This window comes from Peromyscus eremicus, chromosome 3 (assembly GCF_949786415.1).
Source record: "Peromyscus eremicus chromosome 3, PerEre_H2_v1, whole genome shotgun sequence".
Classification (NCBI taxonomy): domain Eukaryota; kingdom Metazoa; phylum Chordata; class Mammalia; order Rodentia; family Cricetidae; genus Peromyscus; species Peromyscus eremicus.
In genome coordinates this window covers 75,251,160-75,273,977 of record NC_081418.1, presented here as the reverse complement: position 1 = coordinate 75,273,977, position 22,818 = coordinate 75,251,160, and the positions used below count along the sequence as shown (strand labels likewise).

General features: G+C 38.6%; 1 protein-coding gene across 2 annotated transcripts in view; it reads right to left on the bottom strand.

Annotated features, from left to right (window-relative positions):
• The window catches only part of Mmrn1 (multimerin 1), a 46,964-nt gene extending 25,240 nt beyond the window's left edge, over nt 1-21,724 (bottom strand). For both annotated transcript variants that reach the window (XM_059257900.1, XM_059257902.1), the window contains exons 1-3: nt 21,062-21,724; nt 9,013-9,132; nt 6,995-7,101 (exon numbers count right to left, since the gene is read on the bottom strand). In XM_059257900.1, the coding sequence (XP_059113883.1) occupies nt 6,995-7,101; nt 9,013-9,132; nt 21,062-21,645 (811 nt within the window). In that variant the 5' untranslated portion in view covers nt 21,646-21,724. The remainder of the gene's footprint in view (nt 1-6,994; nt 7,102-9,012; nt 9,133-21,061) is intronic.
• Nucleotides 21,725-22,818: the final 1,094 nt, after the last annotated feature.

The window sequence follows — 22,818 nt, the reverse complement described above, 5'->3', positions numbered from 1 at the left end:
ACAAAATACCACTGATGTGAAGTAAAGAAAGAGAAAGTATACTGAATTTTCCAGATAAATAGAGCAACAGAGCAAGATGAGAAAGTCAGCCTGGAGACTCAGACATGGCTTCAGAGAGAATCCTGCTGCTGTCATTCACCATTTTCAGACATCACAGATGGAGACAGGATGAATATGGTGTCAGCAAGCATCTGAGCACAGTTGTGCTGGGGTTCAAATATGTGCACTACATAATGTAGTGAAGATATGGCCGTCTAAACACAGAAGAGGGACAGAAAGGCAGAGAGAGCTCATGCTACATATTCAAACATGAAACACTACAAGGATGTTTGGTCTTCAGTAGTAGTCTTTGGGACCAAGGCATTTTGTAAATTATTCCCCTTGTAAATAATTTCACATATATATGATATGAAAATGTCTATATTTGAGACATATGCTATTTGAAATACATTATTTGAGATTCCCCATGTATTTGAAACAAAATATAATGTGATCAGTTGCTTGAGAAAATGAGAGCTTTTCTTCTAAATTAAATGTGTGTGACACAGCTACAAAATTAATAAATGTTGCTTCATCGATGTTGCCCTAACTATGACTAAATGGTGCTTACGTGGCTCTAGGAAGTAACTACATTTGGGATTGCTCTAGGAATTTTTATGATTTAGCTGTCAAGGAAGATGGGCAACATTTAAAAGCATAAAGCTTTTATAGATTGAAAAACATGAATGTTATCACTTTTCTTTCAGTACAGCCCAGAAGAGCAGGACATCCAAAGCATCAGCATTAATAGACATTACACATGTACAGAGACCTTGAGTCACACAACAACTCTGGGTCTGAGTGGGAATTCTTCAGAGACAGTGAGAACAGTTTCCTATGTTTAATCGTTTTTCCAAAAGGGACATTTTGCTGGTGTCATCCATGGCCAAAGAAAAAGCATGTCAGTAGCCAGGAGGCAACAGCAAGCTTATCAGGGATTATTAGAGTATGAGTGGCTTATGTTTATGATTTCTGTACTTGACATGTGGGTCTATATTTACTATGGGTAATAAATGTATTAGTTTAAGAAAATAAGTAATGCATTTTTACTATAGTCTATATACCAGTGTTACTGAAATAGTGGGTAAATAGTTGAACATTACCATTGTCCCTTCCCATAGCTCTAATGTTCACAATTTCAACATACTTTGCTAAAGCTTTTGTTTAGACAGTCAGGCTTTGTTTCAAATACTGTTACTGTATTCTCATAAAATTAAACCTGTTCATTTTATTCCTTATAAAGTATGGCATACTGTATACTTAATGAAGAGATTATAACGTTACATTTCACTTAGCATCTTGCTAGGACTGGGAAGCTGGGAGTCTCATCTCTGATAGAGATATGTGTTAGTGATGTACATATACACTGTCTATTGCCATGAAGATATACCATGGCCAGTGCAAATCTTCAAAGAAAGAATTTAGTTGGAAGCTTGCTCACAGTTTCAGAGGTTAGTCTATTATGATCATGGCGGGGAACATGGTGGCACATATGGCACTGGAAAAGTAGATGAGAGCTTACATCCTGACCTCCCACCTCAGGCAGAGAGAGAGAGAGAGAGAGAGAGAGAGAGAGAGAGAGAGAGAGAGAGAGAGAGAGAGAGAAATTGGGGCCTAGCCTGGGTTTTTGAAACCTAAAAGCCCACCCTCAGTGACAGACTTCATCCAACAAACCACACCTCATAATCCTTCTAATCCTTTCAGACAGATCCACACCCTGGTGACTAAGCATTTAAATATGTGAGCCTATGTGGGCCATTCTTATCTACATGCATTCTATATGGTAGAGGGGGACTGTTTGGAATCTGAGTAGATGCATTTTCTCTAGCATCATGGTTGTCCCTGTACTTCCCAGTTCAGCCCAACCCTAAATATTCAGGAAGTAAGAAGTCCAGCTATGGTGTAAACTGGGGAACAGAAAGGAAGATAGCACTGAACACTAAAGTCTAATTTTCTATTGACCTTGGGGTAAAAACAGTCATAAACTCTCAACATTCATGAACCTTAGAAAGATGGTTTTGTGATATAAACAGAGAAATAGACAGTGATGGATTAGAGAAAGCAGAAGTCTTTGAAACAGGAACTGAGGAGCAGGAGGACAAATCTTTATTCAGTTAGTGACAAGTGGAAGAGAAAAGGAAGCTGTCAGGGCCAGTGGGAAGTTTGCTCCTACAGGCACTTGCCCCAAGCTTGACCACATGGGCACCTTACCTCAATTCATAACAAGGGACAATACACAGAGGTATCAAACGAAAGTCTTCAGTTTCTTAACATGTTCTACTGTTAGGTGATTAAGACCTCTAGGGAAGAATATTCAACCTTTTTAGTTTTAACATTTTGGTGAAGTTTTAAAAAGACTGATAGGAAGAAAAATACAATTGAGTGATAAATTTCCAATGTCCTTCTGCATGTGTGCACCCACACAAACTAGGTGACAAAATTGTCCTCCAAATTGCAGGGGGTTAAAGATCACACAGAGATCTTTGAGATCTGGTGGTCACATGAACCTCTCTGTTCTGGAGTTCATTTGCTGAGGTCCCTGCCAAAGCTGTTAAAAACTTGAAATGCCTGTTTTACAAATTCAATTATTCATGTTTTCTTTTCCTGGCTGTATATGTCAACTAGAGTTCAATATTTCCATTCATCCTAATTTATATCTGGGGATTTTGACCAGCAGCTTCAGAGAACTGATAGGATCTCTGACAGTCTGCTGCTTTCCTGTGATGAGGAACCTGGTTGATCGATGTTCTTTTATTTTTCATTTAGCAATATTTCTGTCTCCCTAGATGTATTCTCCACACCAAGGACTGCAGAGGTTTTCCTGGCAATCTGTCTGCCCTTTCACAGAAACACAGACTGCTTGGTTCCGTGGAGTGCAGATTTCTAGGTTTCTTCCCCTTGTCCTCTTTATGTGACAGATGCAGTTACAGAGAAGCACTAACTGAAGCCAGCAGACTGTAAGGAAGGTTGTGTACCTGTTTTGAAAGGCAACTTCAGATTTTATTTGTGCTCCTTTGGTCTTATGTTTCTCCCTGCAATGCAAACTCTGACACTGGTGATCAAGAACTCAGAAGCAAGGTCAGCAGATGTCAGGAGCAACAGCTTTCTTATTAGGTGTTTTTATTTTTCCTCTTTAATTAAACAGATTTTATTTGCAAGTTGTTTTTTGTTTGTTTGTTTTTTAGATGTTTTTCTTGAGCCTTTTGAGCCATATGGAGGAAGTCGTTAATGTCAAAGTCAGTAAGGGGTATGCTCTCTTTCCTGCTTATTGCCAGAAAGCCTTCCTGTGTGGCTTGACAAGACAGACTTCTAGCTGATCCTGCCGCATCAGGTTAACTGGCAACGGGATGCTCAGTGTGCTCACAAAGATGCATTAGGTAAGACAAAGAAGGCAGTTTGGCATACAAAGGCTCTGAGAGTCAACGTCCTTTAGCCAAATACTGCGTAATGTTACAGATCAAGAAGCTCACAAAACATAACATGCTTCTTAAGACAGAAAACAGTGAAGAATACTGGGAAAAAACAGTTTTGTGAAAATATAAGAAACACAATTTTTCCTCATTTAAATAATATACATTTCAACATGATGAATTTGGAATGTATTTTAAAATAATCTCACTACAGAAATCTTGTATTTAAAAGGTTAGTTCAAGCAGTTTTATAACTGGTTGAATTTTCTCACATTTGTAAAATAAAATATTTTTCCTGTGTTTATAATGTACCATAAGGGGTCAATTTATTCCATATCTGCACATATCTTTTCAGTATTCATAATTTCTGTGATAGATATTTTAAAATGTAATTTTATAGATCTTTCTTTAGGAAATCTGTGAGGGCTCTAATGTTTAACAGATTTGCAAAAGGATCCTCTCCAAACTAACATCAATTGAACATAAATTACTTTATTTTGTGATATAATAGAAAATCATAATTGCCTTGTTCCACTTCAGAATATTTTAGAGACATCTACTGGAGAGGCATGAAATTGCAAATTTTATCTTATAAGTGTAAGTGGTATATCACTACAGACAATTAAAAATGTCTCTAATAAAATATTGCAAATTAAGTTTCTCCCTAACGGGAAAGATGGAAAGATTTGTGACCAAGTCCAGAAGGCATAACCATATGAAAACTATTGCTTTGATGTTGGACCTAATATTCGTTTTTTCCCCCCTAAAGTTCCAGTCACCTAATTAAAAAAAAGATTCATTTTGATACTATCCTATTTTAGTAGGTAAACTACCACTAGAACCCAGTGTTCTGATTATTTGTGCTAAAGTACATACAGAGCAAATGAGCACATTAGAAGAGGAGCTGGGAAAAAATGCCCAGTGGGTCTGATGAGCAGCATCTCTTGCTGACACCCAAAAGATGGATTTCAGACAGAAGAGGAGGAAAAGCTGGGAAGAGGTGGGTGCTCTTGGGGAAGGATAAGGAGGACAGTCCAACTGCCAACACACCTACTGATGTTTATCTTATGTTGAAACCGTTACTCTACTGCAATCAAATTAAGAGGAAATTATATTTACATTATGAAGTTAATTTTGTTTCTGGAGATGGGAAGCAGAGATTTATAAAGTATGTGTGGTACTTTCCACATTTTTCTATGAATAAATAGTCCAATGATACTTTGATGGATAAGCCCTGAAATAATTGCTATTGTACCTACATAATCAAGTATCTACATAACCAAACTGCAGAGGCCTCAGCAGAGGTTTAAAGAATGGATAGGCTAGATTGATCATTCTTGCCCTGTTTGAGGCAGCCTGCCACACGGAACATCATAGGCACTGCTGTCACACACTCTATTCTTATGGGGACAACTTGATCTACCATATAAAAATGAAAGGCTGGTGCCATATTTGTTAAGTGTAATGGGTGAGGGGACAGCTTGGGATGTTATTAAGTAGGTATCAGAATGGGAAACTGTGAAGGAGGAAATAAACCAGGAGAGAGCTAGTTAACAGAGGGCTGGCATGAGACGGTGGCTCTTGATGCTGCCAACATCAACTGTACTCATAAAAAATGCAAGTCCTTGGTGGACTACAATGAAAGTAAGAGACAAATGGCCAGGATTCTGTCTGAGCAACATGACATTCTTTTAGAATCAAAGCTATGTTAGAATTGACTGTATGGCAATTTGAAATAATTGGGCAAACCTGCCTTATTTCCACCTAGGTTTGTATAGGAAAGATGCCTCCCCATAACAGATTAATCAGCAGACACTGGCTTTTTGTGTAGCTTAAATTAGGTGACTATGACAGGAGGTCATCCCTGAAGCTTTTCTGGGACTTCCTTTGCCGACGTGTTGAAACAGAAAACTGCAAATCTAATATTAAAGATATCCCTAGGTGGCTTCTAGGAAGAATTTGAGGTGCCATTCACCACAGACTATAAACCACTTACATTTAAACCCTTGGTAATCCCTATAAGAAGCCAATGGCAGTATAGAACAGGTACTCAAATGATCACTTTGTTTTGCTTTTTGCAGGTATATTTACCATCCTGGAGCTCTGTAGCTTCTTCCAGCTACGTGCATGTAGTCTGCCATAATGACTAAGAATCGATTAGCCAGTACAGAAGGCTGAGTTGGGGGCAGGCCCAGCTCTCAGCAGCTGGGCCCAGGACATGCTTTGACATACTGCTTAGCTCCCTGGCACCTGCAGCCGGACATTCGGTGCAATGGGGTGTGTAATGACAGCCTGCATTCTGAAAAGACACTTTGCAAACCAACACTTTATTCCTTAAGAAACAATCATAGGATTCATATTCTCTAAATATCTTCCACATACGAAGAGAAACAAAGGCCTTAAGCAGAATTCCAAATATTGTCAAGATTTTTAAATAACATAAAAAGTGTGGATAAGAAACAAATGCACCGTAGTACTATGAATATATTTGCACATCTTATAAAATGAATTCTTTGAAAGCAGTAACATTTGGATCCTTTTCAAATATTTTGTATCATCTCATTTTCAAATATTTTCAGTGTGGGTAATATTTTCTGTAAAAGTTTTATTTTACCTGATCACGAGGTAAAACATGACTGATACCATCTGAAAATGTGCTGGATTTTATGTTATCTGTGAAACTTAAACCAGGCCCAGAGAAAACAGCAGTGTGGAAGATTTACCCATAGATCCTCACTGCATGAGCTAGCCAGGAATAATAGCCCTGACTAAACTGCATGATTCTTGGAGCTCCTGTATATGATTTTCTGTTTCTTAATGTGACTCATAATGGTTTCTCCACAGTTACATTAATTTTTAATCACAATCTCCTACACTGTTGATTGAATTCCCTACCACTGCTAATGGCCTTTCTTGTAATATTCATTCACTTAAAATATGAATGCAGATGTCACATCTTATTTTTCAAATAAAATCTGTTTAAAGCTGCAAGCAAAATAACGGTTACATGGATATCAGACCACAGCAGGTGGCCGTGTGTTTGATCAGCCTTCCACCAGAAAACCCTTAAAATTTCAGCTTAAAAAAATGGCTCCTTTAAGATGAAAAAAAAAAAAAAAAGCCCCTAATTATTCAAAAGTTACATGGTACATTCTTTAACATGAACTGTCGTTCACAGCCCCGTTATTATCAAGCAGTTGAACTGGAACAAAACTAGAGTGTTATATAATTATTTTATATGGGTTATTTCTAATCACATTTATTTAAAGTATAAAATGAGAATTTACAATAATATCTCAGGAAGGTGTGTCTTTGTAGCTTTGGTTAATAATAACACAGTGAGATCATCTTACTCATTTCCCAAAACCAACACAAAGACGAGAGAAACAGTGAAGAGGCAAGTTATGAGACGGTGACCCTGGAAGCTTTAAAACAGCAGCAGGCCTAACATCTGGCTTCTTGGTAATTTTCCTTGGCTCACAATTGGTCCATCCAATTACTTATTTCTCAGAATTTGTTATTATGATGTTATTATTGGCATATACCTTTGAGCTGACAGTTTGGCCCTATGTATCCAGGACAGCATCTCCATTCTAATGAGGTGACAATCTTATGCTGCATCCTATAGACAGCGTTAGATGTCTTCTGAGATCTGGAGAGGAAAATAATTGAATAAAAATTATTTGCTTCATGTTAAGATAGAATTAGGACTTATAAATATAAAATACTTAGAATAATGCCTGAAATGTGATAACCATTTAGTCTTGGTATTATTATAAAGTCAGAAACCTATCATCAGTATTATATTCAAAATAGCCAACAGGATTTCTTTGAATATGCAACAAAAAGCATGAGTGGTTTTATTACATGTATTTTAAATTATTTTAAATTAATATGTCATTGCATTTTCTAAAGATAAGATAGTTTTTCATTACATAATGTTTTCTAGCTAGATCAGTGTTAGAACTCACTTGAATTATAATATTATGCTTTAAAGCCGAGGAGTACAAATAATAGAGATAAAATAACTTGTTCAATTGCCCATATCTAAAACTGATGGAATTAGAATTTTAACCTGGATTGTATGAGTTAGGCCAATGCTACTGGGATTTGTCCCAGTCAACCCTAGTGACCAGTTCAAGTGTTGTGTTGGAAGGAACTGAATTAGCCAGGTTTCAGCTTCTGTTGTAACATGACAGGTAAGTCAGTATATCAGAGGTTATTCCTCCATAACAGAATGAGCTACAAGATTCTTCCAGCCCTAAAAGCATGCTAAATCATTCATCTATGTCTAATTTAATAAGTTACATTCAGTGAATAATTCTGTTGGAGGGAATATCATCTTCACCCTGACTGCTAAGGCTAAGTAAGGAATGAAGATGGAATTTATTTAGTTTGTGGGAATGACCCCAGAACTTGGAACTTTGTTGAATCAAGCTAGAGGGTCAATGTTTCTACTCTGGCAAACCGAATGTCTGTTGCATGAAATGTTGATATAATAAAGGAAATACAGGCATCTATTGTATAAATACTGAAATTGTGAATGAATGCAAAGACCTGTTCAAATGGACACAAAGATAAGAGATAGGAATAAGGATAAAGTAGCTGGGTTTAGAAAAGAGTAAAGAGCTGGAGAGGAACTCACCTTGCACCCAGAAGAACAATATGATAAGGGTTACTGAGGTAATATTTTCATTACTGAATAATTAACAATATGTTCTTTGTGCTTTGTGTTCTTGACAAGAAAATTGTCAGAAAGGGAACAGTGGCTGAAAGCAAGGCCACAGCTTAGCTCTCTGATTCCTAAGATGTGCTCAGTTCTCTGGACCGTGAATCACAGTCCTCAAGGGACTCAGAAACACCTGGATTTTATGTGTCCTTATTGTGCATTGTTCCAGATTGCTGATGCATAAGATTCATTTCCTGAGTTATTTGTATGATAATTTGTGTAGTGTTAGTCTCAGAGCTTGAATAGCAATGCTTTTTTTTTGCAGGCTCTTTATGAACATCTCTAGTCAAGCTATGGTTACTATGTGTATTCAGAGAATTTATCAAGAGTTCAGCCTTACACTATTTTTTGACAATGGTGTATGTGTGTATGTACATACATATAATGTACCTATATTATAATACATTCATATATGTAATGAACAACATGGTCACTAATATAATGTATACATAATATATATTCATATGTCATAAACAGTATGATCACTAAGACTTATAAAAGAAGAGCTGCTTTCCCATGCACAATCACAGGTAATAACTTTCTATATTTTGAATACAAGTTAAGTTATATATGGATTTTTTACTTAAAACAAAAAATTGTTAACACATCTTTGAGGTTATTTATGCCTTTCATAAGCATCTAAGCCCAGTCTTGTTGACTAGGCTACTAATACACATCACATGCATTATTAGTAACCACATCTTAACTTACTAAAGGTCATATATCTAATCTAATATAAGGACTCTCTGCTCAGCTATACAGTGCCTGGCATGGCTATTCCTATGTATTTTTGGTCTATACAGAAAGTGTCTATTTTCAGAAAATATTGCATACCTTTGGGAACAGAGTCCACTGGACCAGCCACAGGATCCTCTTGTTTTTGGCACGTAAGAGCCATGAGTGTCCAGTATTACTGTTGGAGATAACTTGGTATGTACATGGGCACACCAATTCCTGAGGGAACAATCATATTGGTAGAAAAATTCATTGTTAGAGAGAGAGATTTTTGTCAAAATAATTTTCACAGATCTTTACTTACTTACTCTGACATATCAATAAGAAACTATGAAAAATGCTTATATACCTATTTTTATAACCACACAGAAAAGAAAATGAACAATGATTGATTATTGTACCTAAGAAGATTTAAAGAGACACTATATGATGAAAATAATCAGAGCGTATATTTTGGTAGTTTCAGACAAAATCCAGGACTGATCTTATATTTAATTTAAGTGTTTGCACTGAGATCAAAGACTCAGATCTATGTCTATTACTGTGGGTGATATATAATAAGATATAAACTAAAAAAAGTGAACTGCATGTTATTGGCATAAAAACTGACACATTGATTAACAGAATCAAGTTGAAGACTCAGAATACTTGATTTTTTTTAATAAAGAAGCCAGAAATATACAATGGAAAAATGAAAGTATCTTCACCAAATGGGTGCTGGTCTAACTGGATGTGGTCATGTAGGAGGATGCAAATAGATCCATAGCTATCACCCTGCACAAAACTCAAGTCCAAGTGAATCAAAGGCCTCAACATAAATACAGATACAATGAACCTGATAGACAAGAAAATGTGGAATAGCCTTGAATGCACTGGCACAGGGGCCAACTTCCTGAACAGAACACCACTAGAGCAGGCACTAAGATCAACAATTAGTAAATGGAGACTCATGAAACTGAAAAGCTTATGTAATGCAAAAGACACAATCAATAGGACAAAAAGGCAGCCTACAGAATGGGAAAAGATCTTAACCAACTCCACATCTGACAAAAGGCTAATATCCAAAATATACAAAGAACTCAAGAAACTAGACATCAACACACTAAATAATCCAAATAAAAAATGGGGTACAGCTCTAAACAGAATTCTCAACCAAAGAAACTCAAATGGCTAAGAAGCACATGAAGAAATGTTCAGCATCCTTAGTCATCAGAGAAATGCAAATCAAAATGATTTTGAGATTCCACCTTACACCTGTCAGAATGGCTAAAATAAAAAACACAAGTGCTGTTGAGGATGTGGAGCAAGGGGAACATTCCTCCACGGCTGGTGGGAGTGCAAAGTTGCAGAGCCACTTTGGAAATCAGTATGGTGGTTTCTCAGAAAATTGAGACTAGATCTACCTCAATACTCAGCTATACTACTCCTGGGGATACAGCCAAAGGATGGTCCATTGTATCACAAGGACACTTGCTCAACTATGTGCATATCAGCTCTATTCATAATAGCTAGAAGCTAGAAACAACCTAGATGTCCCTCAACTGAAGAATGGATAAAGAAAAATGTGGTACATTTACTCAATGGAATATTACTCAGCTGTGAAAAACTATGACATCACAAAATTTGCAGGCAAATGGATAGAACTTGAAAAAAAATCATCCTAAGTGAGTGTACCAGACTTTCTGCTGGGCCACCAGCAGTGTTCATAAACAGCCTTATCTTATACTTGTTTCTTGCTAGCTCTTATAACTTAACCTGTTTCTCTTTATTTGTGTTTTGCCTCAGAGATTTTTACCTTTCTTTTCTTCTGTATGTCCTACTCCATCTAGCTGGCTGGTGGCTGCCTGGCTGGCCCCAGGCATATCCCTCTTTCTCCCTTATTCTTTCCTTCTCTTTTGAGCCTAGATTTCTCCTCCTACTTTTTCTCTCTGTCCACCAGCCCCACCTATCCTTTCTCTGCCCAGTTATTGGCTGTTCAGATCTTTATTAGACCAATCAGGTGCCTTAGGCAGGTAAAGTGAAACAAATGCAACACATATTTATGTAATCAGATAAATGCAGCATAAACAAAAGAACATCTTTACATCATTAACAAAAGCAGCAGAAACAAATATAATATGCCTTTACACAGTTAAAGTAATATTCTGCAGCATAAACAAATGTAACACATCTTTGCCTAGTTAAAGTAGTATTCCACAGCAAGTGAGGTAACCCAAATCCAGAAAGACAAACATGGTATGAACTCACTTATAAGTGGATATTAGCTACAAAGTAAAATATCATGCTATTGTCCACAGACCCAGAGAGGCTAAGTAACAAGGAAGGTTTAAGGAGGGAATGCATAAATCTTCCTGAGAAGGGGAAATAGAATAGATTTTGTGGGTGGATTAGGGGCATGTGAGGTCAGGAATAGGGGACATCAGCTAGGGGAAGAGGGAGAAAATACTGGGAGAAACAATTGAATTTGGGAGGCATTTCAGGAGTGAGGTGGAAACCTAGTACAATGGAAACTCCATGAAATCTACGAGAGTAATCCTAGCAAAGACTCCTAGTAGTGGGGGACAAGGAGCCTGAACTGACCATCTTCTGTAACCAAGAAAGGCCTCAAGTGGAAGGATTGGGACACCAACCCAGCCACCAAACCTTTGATCCACAGTTTGTCCTTCACAGCAAAAGAACTCTTCGTGCGACTCATAATCACACTTATGCTACTGTATAAATAAGCTCATTAAAGGATGTTAAAAGTGAAAACACAATTTTAAACCAAATTAACTTGACAATAGAGGCTTAAATATAAAAGGAAGTCTGGCATATTGATGACATTAGACAAACTAAAAGTCCTTTGTGCCTTCCCAAATTGTCTGCAATTTTGGAGAGTGTTGACTTAGAAGCTTTCAGTACATGATGGGGTTAGAGTCCTTCGCCCATGGACAGCATTTGGAATTCTGTCTAAGGACAGTGATTGCTGCTGGCCAGCAACAGGTACTGAGAATGGCTAGTGTTGATTCCTTGCATTTTCTAAGTGAGAAGGTAAAAGGTTTCTTTTAGGGAAAAGCAGATGAGGTGGTATTGTGTTCCCCAAAATATTGTGCACCCTAATAAACTTATCTGGGGTCAGAGACAGAACAGCCACAATATTAAACATAGAGGATAGGCATTGGTAGCACACACCTTTAATCCTAGCATTCCAGAGGCAGAAATTCATCTGTTCAAGGATACAGCCAAGCATGGTGACTCATGCCCTTAATCCCAGAAAGCGAGCCTTTAATCCCAGGGAGTGGTGGTAGAAAGCAGAAAGGTATATAAAGCATGAGGACCAGAAACTAGAAGCTTTTGGCTGGTTAAGCATTTGGCTGGTTAAGCTTCAGGCTTTCGAGCAGCAGTTCAGCTGAGAGCCATTGGGATGAGGACACAGAAGCTTCCAGTCTGAGGAAACAAGATCAGCTGAGAAGTTGGCTAGGCGAGGTTAGCTGTGGCTTGTTCTGTCTCTCTGATCTTCCAGTGTACACCCCAATGACTGGCCTCAGGTTTGTTTTTATTAATAAGAACTTTTAAGATTCATGCTACAAGCAGACATCTCTGGTCATGAGCAAAAGCTTAGCTTGCTGGTCCAGTAAATGGAGAGGGATGACGATTCTATAGTAACTTAAAAGTTAACCTTCTTGTGCATACTAAAATCTGAACAGTCTATCATGCTTTCTGTTTTACATTTTGGAAACTCAGTCTTTCACATAGCTAGTAAAAAGACTAAATTGAGAAAACCATCCACTAAGTGAAAAAAATCATGTCTCAATCGTATCTTTTCATCTTATGAGCCAGAGTGGACAGACCAATGAGGGTGCCCCTGACTATGACTACACAGGAACAGGTCTATAAGAAATAAGGACAACAGTCTCAGAATTAACTGTTCAGGTACGCAAGCCCTCGGAATTCAGAATAATGAGCTTGTGATCATGCAGTTTGTTGGAGCTTAGTCTTCTGTGTTCGCTCAGGTGGCATGAACTGCCAGCACAGCAGGAGAGCACTGGAGATGACCACTTGTAGTCATGTGAACCAGAGAATCCCTACACTAAACCAAGCCAATGTTCTCCCCGAAGCTGGAACTCGTGGTTGAGAGACTTCATCGAATAAGCTTTCTTTCCTGGCATTTCATTTTTGAGATGAATTTAGAAATCTATGTGCCTTCTAGCTATGGCAGGGAAACTACATCCATGAAATTTCAGCAGTATGGCTGTCTAAAGAGGAGCAGATTATTACAAGACCAGTTGACATGCCAACATGAATGGGGGAAATCCCATGGGGATGAAGAGCTAAAGGGAATTAACAACTGCTGAGAGCGGGAGAATTAGTATTCCCAGGGATAAACCTTTTATATTATTTTTCAAATACCAAGTGGTCAGCTCTAAACACACACACACACACACACACACACACACACACACACACACATGTATATATATGTGCAGCACTAAATGGAATGGACATGGGAGGTAATATGTGTGTGTGTGTGTATTTATAAATATATATGCAACAATAATAATTAAAGAAAAAAAGACCAATCATTTGAGAGCAAATTGTAGGATGTAGTATGGGACATGTTGGAGAGAGAAAACGGAGGGGAAATAATATAGTTATATATTAATTAAAAATAAAATAAATTTAGAAAACTGAAACAAAATGGAAAGCATCACAGTAAATGAGATGAAGAAGAAAGAATATCTTTCTAGGAAACATTATTAAGTAAATACTATATTTAGATATCAGTAAAGAAAAAGTAAACAGACAAGACAAACACTATTTCTGAGAATTCTAGAACATGGTCAAGAGACCAAGATTATGAATTTAGATGAAAAGAAAAAATGAGTTCAGAAGACTTCTGAAATATAGGGCAAGAAATTTTCATTGTTAGTTAAGTCATCCTGACTGAAAGCCAAGAAAGAAAATTTGAAGTAATATTGTACAATAGACAAAAGGGATGTAAGTGGCACCTACAGCTGCAGAGTGCACATTTTCCCAGAGCCTATGAAGCTCATTCTAAAATATATCACATTTTATTCCATAAAATAAGTCTTAATAAACACAAAAAGAAAATTTTAAAAAGCTTCATTCTAAAGCCTGCTGTGCATTATTGTATCTGTTTGATGTAGCTTTATTCTGCACAGAAAGCTCAGTAGCGTGACCTGTTTCACAGATTATGAGACTAAATGAGTTAACATATATGGAACACATTGCTAATGACGGTAAGGAAATGATTTTTTGGTATACTTATGTGTACACTACATGTATTATGTGCAAACGGGGTTGGCTCCTTTCTGATGACTTGATGAATCTTAACTATAATTGCTTCATTGTTCTAAATCAATAATTTTCAGAAAACAAATACAGAAGGCTGTCATCATCCACACTTACTCTCAATTCAAATGACATAGGACGGCTCTCAGGATAGTTATAACATTCAAAATGTCTTTATAGTCCTGAGAAATCATGAACACAAATTTTTTTTGGGGGGCAGGGTTTCTCTGTGTAGCCTTGGCTGTCCTAGAACTTGCTCTATAGACCAGGCTGGCCTCAAACTTATAGAGATCCACCTCCATCTGCCTCCTGAGTGCTGGGATTAAAGGCAGGCACTGCCCAGTGGGAACACCAAGTATTCTTAGCATGTCATATATTATTAAGGATTTTGTTTGATAAGATTGAGGGAAAGAAGTCCTTTATCAAATCTAAACTTGAAAAAGTGAATGCCATGTTGTTTACTACTCATTAATGAGAAAGCCCAAGGAAATTTGCAAAGTATGAACAAAAGAAATGGTAAAATGGAAAGTGTGGATTTACACTTAATCAAATGATTATGATAGGCCAGTCACACTTAGAACTTTAGACTTGTTATATTTAATCTGTAGTTATAGTCCAAACTACCACTGCATTTCAACACCTATCTTCTTCTGTAAACAAATGTCTTATTGCAAGACAAAAGTAATAATTTCTGTTCATGAATCTTTGTCTTTTATAGAGTTTACGTGAGTATAGTTTAACGTTTTACAAAATTTGATGGTTATTAAACATAGTGAAATTTTGATGCTTTAATTTTGCAATTAATTCAGGCCTTAAGATGGAACACCTCAGCCTGGGTGATGGCACACACCTTTAATCCCAGCACTCAAGAGGCAGAGGCAGGCAGATCTCCTTGAGTTTGAGGCCAGCCTGGTCTACAGAACGAGTCCCAGGACAGCCAGAGCTACACAGAAAAACCCTGTCTTGAAAAACAAACAAACAAAAAGTAAGACCTCTTTCACACCCACATTTGCAGCATGGTCAGCACTATTTCCTTATTCTCTGGAGTGGGACAGAATGGTAGAATCTCATTTTCAGTGACAGATGATGATGGCACACAGCCTCCAGGGCCGCAGTGTTCTCGATGTCTGGTACTCTTGATGTGACGCAGTTGCCATGTACCACATTCTCAGTGTGGTGGCAGTTCCTATGTACAGTATTTGCGATATGATATGAGAAGAAAGCTTCACTGTCCCCGTCCCATGATACAACCAGAGTTTGCTTGCTTTTGGGTGGAACTTATTTCCTAATTTTTAAATACGTAATAAAGTACCATTAAAATGTGGCACATAACATTACAGACAAGTGACACACACATATATATTCTTATGGTCAAACTGTGATGTGATCTTTTTCAGGAATTTACCAAACTTTATTTTTCTTTAATTCTGGTTCTCACTCAGACTGTGACCACAGCAGAGTGTTGCAGATGGCTTCTGGTCCAGCAGGGGTCAGGCTTTCCCAGGCATCAGACAAAGCAGGTTAGATGTATGAAGTCTACTTTTCTACTTAACTCACTGGTCCTTCCTGCCAACAGACTCTTTCAACATGTCTCCCTAAATAATATACGTTTTTAACTTAGAGTTTTATAATTTGAAAAGCAAAAGGGGTGGGCATACAGAAGTTTTTCACCTAATTGCTTGATCTGAACAAGCACTTGTCAAATTCAAGTACTTTGGATGTGTATGTTTATAGTAACCGTGACAAGAAAGAGAAGAGTCATGGACGTCTATGATTAATGGGAAAAATTAAAACGCAGAAAACACTCTAGAGTTTGTTTGCACTGACCGTGACGTAATGGAAGTATCTGCTTGTCGACAAGATGAAAACTTTCTTCTGTGGAATGATGTTTCTAGAATTTTGAGAGGTTCAATAATCTCCTTTGGATGTCTGGACATCCTCAGGTTTAACTGTAACATTTCAAATACTGCGTGGACTTAGGATAACAGGAAAAATAGAGACCTGTCTGGACAAGCTTTTCTCACTATCCCTCACAGGCCAGGTCACTCAGGCTGGAGCCAGGAGCTCACTTAAACTATGTACCACAGTTGCACTGGGTGTGCTGACCCACACCTGCCAGTCCAGCACTTGGCATGTCAGAGCTGAGAATCAGGAGTTCAAAGCCAGCTTAGGCAACAGAGCAAGTTGAAGGCCAGCCTGTGCTCCATAAAACCTTTTCTTAATTCTTTTTTTTTTTTTTTGGTTTTTTGAGACAGGGTTTCTCTGTGTAGCTTTGTGCCTTTCCTGGAACTCACTTGGTAGCCCAGGCTGGCCTCGAACTCACAGAGATCCGCCTGGCTCTGCCTCCCGAGTGCTGGGATTAAAGGCGTGAGCCACCACCGCCCAGCCAAAACCTTTTCTTAATTCTTCATTCTGAACTCCCTTTTCAGCACTGTCCACATCCATGACTTGAAATATTTCTTTTCACTGATTTTTTTCAATTTCTATCTCTAAGTTTCCATCTGAGTCCCAAACCATGCAACAATCCGTCGTTCCCCAGCTTCCCTGAGCTCTTTCTTCACCCATCTCTGTTCCAAGCAGGGACTAGGATTACCAGTAAGACAGTGAAGTCCCTGCGCCCATGAAAACGAACAGTGCACAGCTGTCTGCTGACAGAGGTGAGTGTGCTGAAGGAAAGCATGGGTGAGATAAGAAAGGGGCAGGCACTAGAGGATGATGTCAGCCTGTCAGGGTCTCTTTAAAGAGGTGATGTCACACTAAAATTGAGAGAGGAAAGGAGTCCCTCATTCTAAACACTGAAGAAGGAATACCCCAGAAAAACATACAACCCCCCCCAAACCTGTGAAATCCTGGAAAGATGGATGCTAACTTTTTCAGTCCACAGGCATCTGTGCCTGGAGGACTCAAAGTGGGTGTCCTGTGCGTGAAGGGAGAGAGCGAGACTCCAAATCTCCGTGATTTTGAGAAACACTCCTGTGAGAACTCAGAATGTATTTTGAAATGCGTCATAGACTGGTCAGTAACTGTTTCTAAGACCTTATTTAAGCCAGTATCATTTCTTTTTCATTTTAGGTTTACAAAAGTATGAGATGATAAACAAATTCTAAGAGTATGACATGAACCCTTTTTCACATCAGTACTTCAAATGTTCATTTTAGGCATCAGAAAGGGAATCATTATATCCAATGAAGAACGTTAACCTGACTTTATTGTTTAAATGAACTCTCACCATGTGGAGCATGGGGCACAGGAGTGGAACACTGATGGGACTCAGCAGCGGAGAGCAATGATTTACAAGGGCAGGGTGAGGACGAAATGGAGAGCAGCAGAGTGACTCAGAGAACACTAGAGAGAGAAGAGACCTGCTGGTGGATTAGAAATGTTTGTAGGAATAGGAAAATGTGAAGGATCTACTGAGGCCTCCAGTTACAGAAACAGCTTAATTCACCAAGATGACAGTAACTGGAATCCTTGTGTGCAGGAGGTGGGAGTGTGGGATAAGTTAAGTGGGTAGCTGGGTTGTACCGCACCTCAGTCCATCTCTTCTTCTCAGTCAAGGCTTACTGACCCATTCAGAATGGATAGCCCATTTACCCCAATCTGCTCTCCTCAGCTTCATTCACACATACATTACATTTGACACAAGCAGTCACTACTAACTACCATTCCTGCTCACACCTGTCACCCTGTGCCCTGGCTCTCATGAGGGTGCAGTGTGAGGAAATTTTCAGTCATTGAGTTTTGCCATGACCACAATGTTGAGGACACACTGGGTGCCCAGCAAATGTCTGTCCTACACATATATGCTCTAGTTCTAATTTCATCTTTTTGTGCCTATTTTAATGTGCTCAGTCATTTACAAACTCCCCTTCTGCCAGACAGGAAACCACAGATCTCCCATTGCTGACAGCTCCCAGAGTGCTAAAAGGGAACCAAGCCAGACAAAAATAATCCAGATGAATCTCACAGAAGGGAGCCTACTGTCAACACAAGTATTCCTTTTTACTAGGAATTATTGTTAAATTCCAAACATGACAGAGTGATAAAGGTATGATGCGTTTATCTCAGACCAACCAACCAGTGTTTATTTTCACTGAGAAGTACTTCCTGGGAATAGCTCTACTTACACATGAACCCTCATATTTCACATTTTCTTTTCCTCTTTCCTACATACACCAGAGCATAGTATGATTATTTATCATGCACTTAACATAATAGAGATGTAAATAACACTGAAAGTAGGTCCCTATGTGCAAAGAGTTCATGAGTTCTTTGTAAAAATCCTTCTCTGAGTCAGGCAGTGGTGGCAGATAACTTTAATCCTAGCATTCAGAGACAGAGGCAGGTGTATCTCTATGAGTTCTGGGACAGCCTGGTCTACACAGCGAGTTCCAAGACAGCCAGGGATACACAGAGAGACCCTGTCTCAAAAAAAAAAAAAAAAAAGCCAAAAAAGAAAAAAAAAGAATTCTTTGAAGATTTGAAGATTGAAACCACAGAAGGCATTAGCAGGGCTGCCCAACAGCTCCAGAAGGCTGCCATTGAATGGAAAAAGATGAAGGTGCACCATACTGTGGACCAAAGAATTAAATGTGGACAGGCAGGATGTGGTAGAAGATGAGGCTGAGGGCAATGTGCAAGGATGTGTGAGTGACTGGACAAGGAATCTGAAATATGGTTTGGAGGCAGCCCAGAGCCCTTCGAGATTCACAAACAGAGAAGTGAGACACTTGTTCTGTCTCCCTACTTGAGATGATGTCCTCCCTTCTGCTGAAGGACTGCACCAGAGGAGCTGGCCACCAAGCCTTTAAAGCTAGCCTTGAGATGTACGAACTAAATGACTAAGTCAATTTATTTAACCTTTCCAGAAAGACATGACAGAATCTTTCCTTCATCATGAAGTTATTGTTATATGTAATTAATTTAACTGGGTCAAACACACATATAAGTTTTGGCTGTTATTATTGTTAATCAAATGAAAACATGAAAACTTCTTTCAACTCAAGTCTTCTTTGGATCTTTATGGAGAGAGAGAGAGAGAGAGAGAGAGAGAGAGAGAGAGAGAGAGAGAGAGAGAGAGAGAGAGAGAGTCCTGGCTTTTTACTCACATCACTGTCATTTGGATGGCCTAATGAGTAGTATATTTTAGACTGAGTAGAGAAGATTATTAAATGAGAAATCCAGGTTCTCCAGGACCAAAACCAAGAGAATTTCTACGTCAATTGATATTTTTCTGTAGAAACAGTTGAAAATTACTCTCATCGGGGAATCCATAGGGTAAAGAGATATTCAACTAGTTGCATTTCATATGTAGTTTTCTTGAAACACATGTTGAATGCTGGGAAATTCAATAGATATACGGATGCCTAATTTTTGAAGCAAATATTCCATACAGATAGGAGGACATTCAAATTCTTTGTGTGTCCAAAGCCTGGCAGAGTGCCAGGCACATGCTGGACACTCATAAACAATGGACAAATAAATAAGTGTTCCCAAGTGTTGAGAGGAAAAGCCTTAGCTAGAATAACCAGCATTAATTCAGAAAGTCTAGTGCTAACTCTTATGTCAAGTCTAGCATTTATTCATGAAATAGTTAAACAGTAATTTTAATTATGATACAGTGATTCGTACTTTTTATGTAAGTGGTACTTCAGTTTGTCTTTTCATATGCTTTATTGGCTTCCTAGTCTATTACAAAAACCCTCCTAATTGCAGACATGTGAAAAGCTAACAATCATTTCCTATGACTGTTCAAGAGTTCTATTGCAATTAAAGAAAATTGGATTACAGACATGGTAAATAGAAATGATACATGAAAGCAATTTAGAAAAGATTCTCAGTAGATACCATTTGTCATTATTATTTAATAGGAAACTTCCTAGTAAGTAGGATGTGTGTTAGCTGCTGTAGATAAATTCCACTCATCCCAAGTTAAACATGACTGGTAGCATTTGTTTCATAATTAACTTGGTTTATTCCAAATTTCAAGTGATTTTCTAGCTAAAATCATACTTACCTTTATATCTTTGAAGTTTTATGACCTTGAAACTTTATAAATAGACTTGACTTAGAGAAACCCAGATACTCAAATGTGCTGGCTTTAACCTTTCTACTTTTTGCTACTTATGGTATTTATTCAACAGCTTGCTCAGAACGTCTTTCACACACAGTAGGCATGAACTACTATTTTTAAGTTAAATTTTACTGTATTACTGGTATAATGTCTAACTCAATTTAGTCACTTGAAGCTATTTCACTACAGGTAAAATTATTTATAAAGTTGGCTTACACCTCTAAATACACAGATGACCAAATCATATGTGAATAAAATATTCACTTGCTTAGGCATGTGTTTTCTTTGTGCTTTGTTTTGGGGCCCATTTGTGACTTTTCTTCTTACAGTTCTCCTTTTTACTTAGCTTTATTCAACAATTCAAACTGCTGCCACATTAAATCAAGCTGAAAAGCCTGCTTCCTGCGTCATCAGACTTCTGACAACTGAAATGTGATTTGCTGAGCAATTGTTCTGTGTGCCAGGTACATACATCCAAGTTCTCTTACCTGGAATTTTCATCATAACCTTTCACAGTGGCCTATGGGTGTGGTTCTCACTGTCCCGGGGGTGTTACTTTGTTCCTGATCCTGAACAACAATTGGAACAGTGAAGAGATTTCAGCGCTTTGTCCTTTTCCTATCTCTTCCCTAAGGCCATGGCTGCACTTCTGAAACCTCTACCACAACCTGATGTTACTATGAGCCTTGAACTGTTCTGTGAACATGAGAGACTTCAGACGGCTAGCTTTTCAATGTCTAGACATTACAGTCAGAAACAGAGCAAGAAGAGAATGTTTCTTACTTTCCTCTAGTTGTCTCAAAACTGGATTTTTGATAGCTGGGTCTTTGACTTCCACTGCTGTCACTTCTGCTGCGGTGTGTTTCCCTTGGGGACCTGTTTCCCATGTCTCCGGGCAACTTGGAGGAGATCGCTTGTTGATTGGACTTTCTGGAAAAACTTTGAAGGAATTTCAATGTGGCGTTAGCAAGCACCACCTTCTCTGCTCCGGGGTCGGGCTTGGTGATGGGTTTGCTCTGGAGAGCAAGAGGCAGCGGAGCCATCACTGCCCCTGTCTTCTCCAGGGGTGTGGGTGTTTGGCTTCTTTGCTCCTCGGGTTGGGTGCTTGTCTCAGAGGTCTGCAGTGTTGATAGCAGTAGAGTGTCTTCCGAAGGTCTCTCTGGAGCTGCAGCTGCCTTAGAGGAGGGATTCTGAGTGGCAGAGAGCACTCGGAGACTCACTACTTCACTTAGAGGAGCTGAAGGGGAGTTCAGAGTCAGTGGGGCGTTTTCATCCTCCGGCGCAGTCCATGAACGCTGGGTGCTAGTAAGCCCGAAGCCCCCTCCGCATAAACTAGAAAGCAGGACAAGCAACTTCAGTGCCCGCATGGCGGTAGATTTACGCACAAAAATTCATGCGAAATTGACAAAGACCTTCCAGCCTTCCTGAAAGCTGCTTCTGCACCAAACGCGCTGAAACTGGGTCTAGACAATCTGGTGTGTGCAGAGGAAACAGGTTTCTGTGTTTACAGTGTGCTCAGGAAGCTCGTTTTCCTGTTTCTGTAGTTGTTCTGCGATCTGTGACCCTCCTAGGATGGATCAATGGATGTGGTGAAGGACCTCTGAGAAGCTAAGGGGAGAGGGGAAAACAGAGGCAATCACCAGGAAAAGCCAGGGGAAACCATGAAGCCGTGTTCCCTTTCCCAGGTGTGCTCAAGTCCCTGTGCCTTTGCAAAGAAACTTCCCATTGGCAGTGGAGAGTGGAATTTCTTAGGTTTGATGACAGAGTTTCATATTTTGCTCTCCAGTGTCAGGAAATCGAGAAGAGATGTTGTCAAGATTTTCTTCTCACTGTGCCACACCCAGAGAGCCACACTGTTCAACGCACACGCACAGGCACACACACCAACACAAACAGTTGGTATTGTATCCTTTCCTGTACTGTGGAAAGGATGTTTTATAAATATGCCTAAGTTGGATCATTACTGAAAGTCAATCTCAATAATTATAAGTAATAAAAAAGTCTAAAAATTAAAAATATAACAGGAAAGGTGCAAAGCTACACAGAGAAACCCTGTCTTGAAATAACCAAAAAAAATAATAAAAATATAAAAGCATATAAGAATTTCATTTTAAATTTTGATCTTAAATTTTGTCTTTACCAGTGACATGAATAACAGAATTAATATTCAGGAGTTAGTGCCTGTACTTTTCAGCTCAGATCTGTGAGGGATGGTGTGTAATTTGGATTTTGCCATTGAGAAATGGATAAAGAAACAATGAAGTCACATAAGATGCAATCAATTGGTATTATAGGTAATGCTACATTATTGCTATAAACTAAAAGCAGATGAGTTTTAGGTAACAAAAAATCCAGTTTAAAAAAAAAAATTTCTAAGGTAGTTTTCCAGTAAAGACACTTTTTAGAGTATGAGTTCATTTTTTCAGCATGTCTCTAATTAGGCTTCAGCTAAGCTGTGTTCTCTAAACATTCCCTACCAGACACTAGACAAATTAACATTATCACAATCTGAGTCACTCACACATTCGTTTATCCAGTCT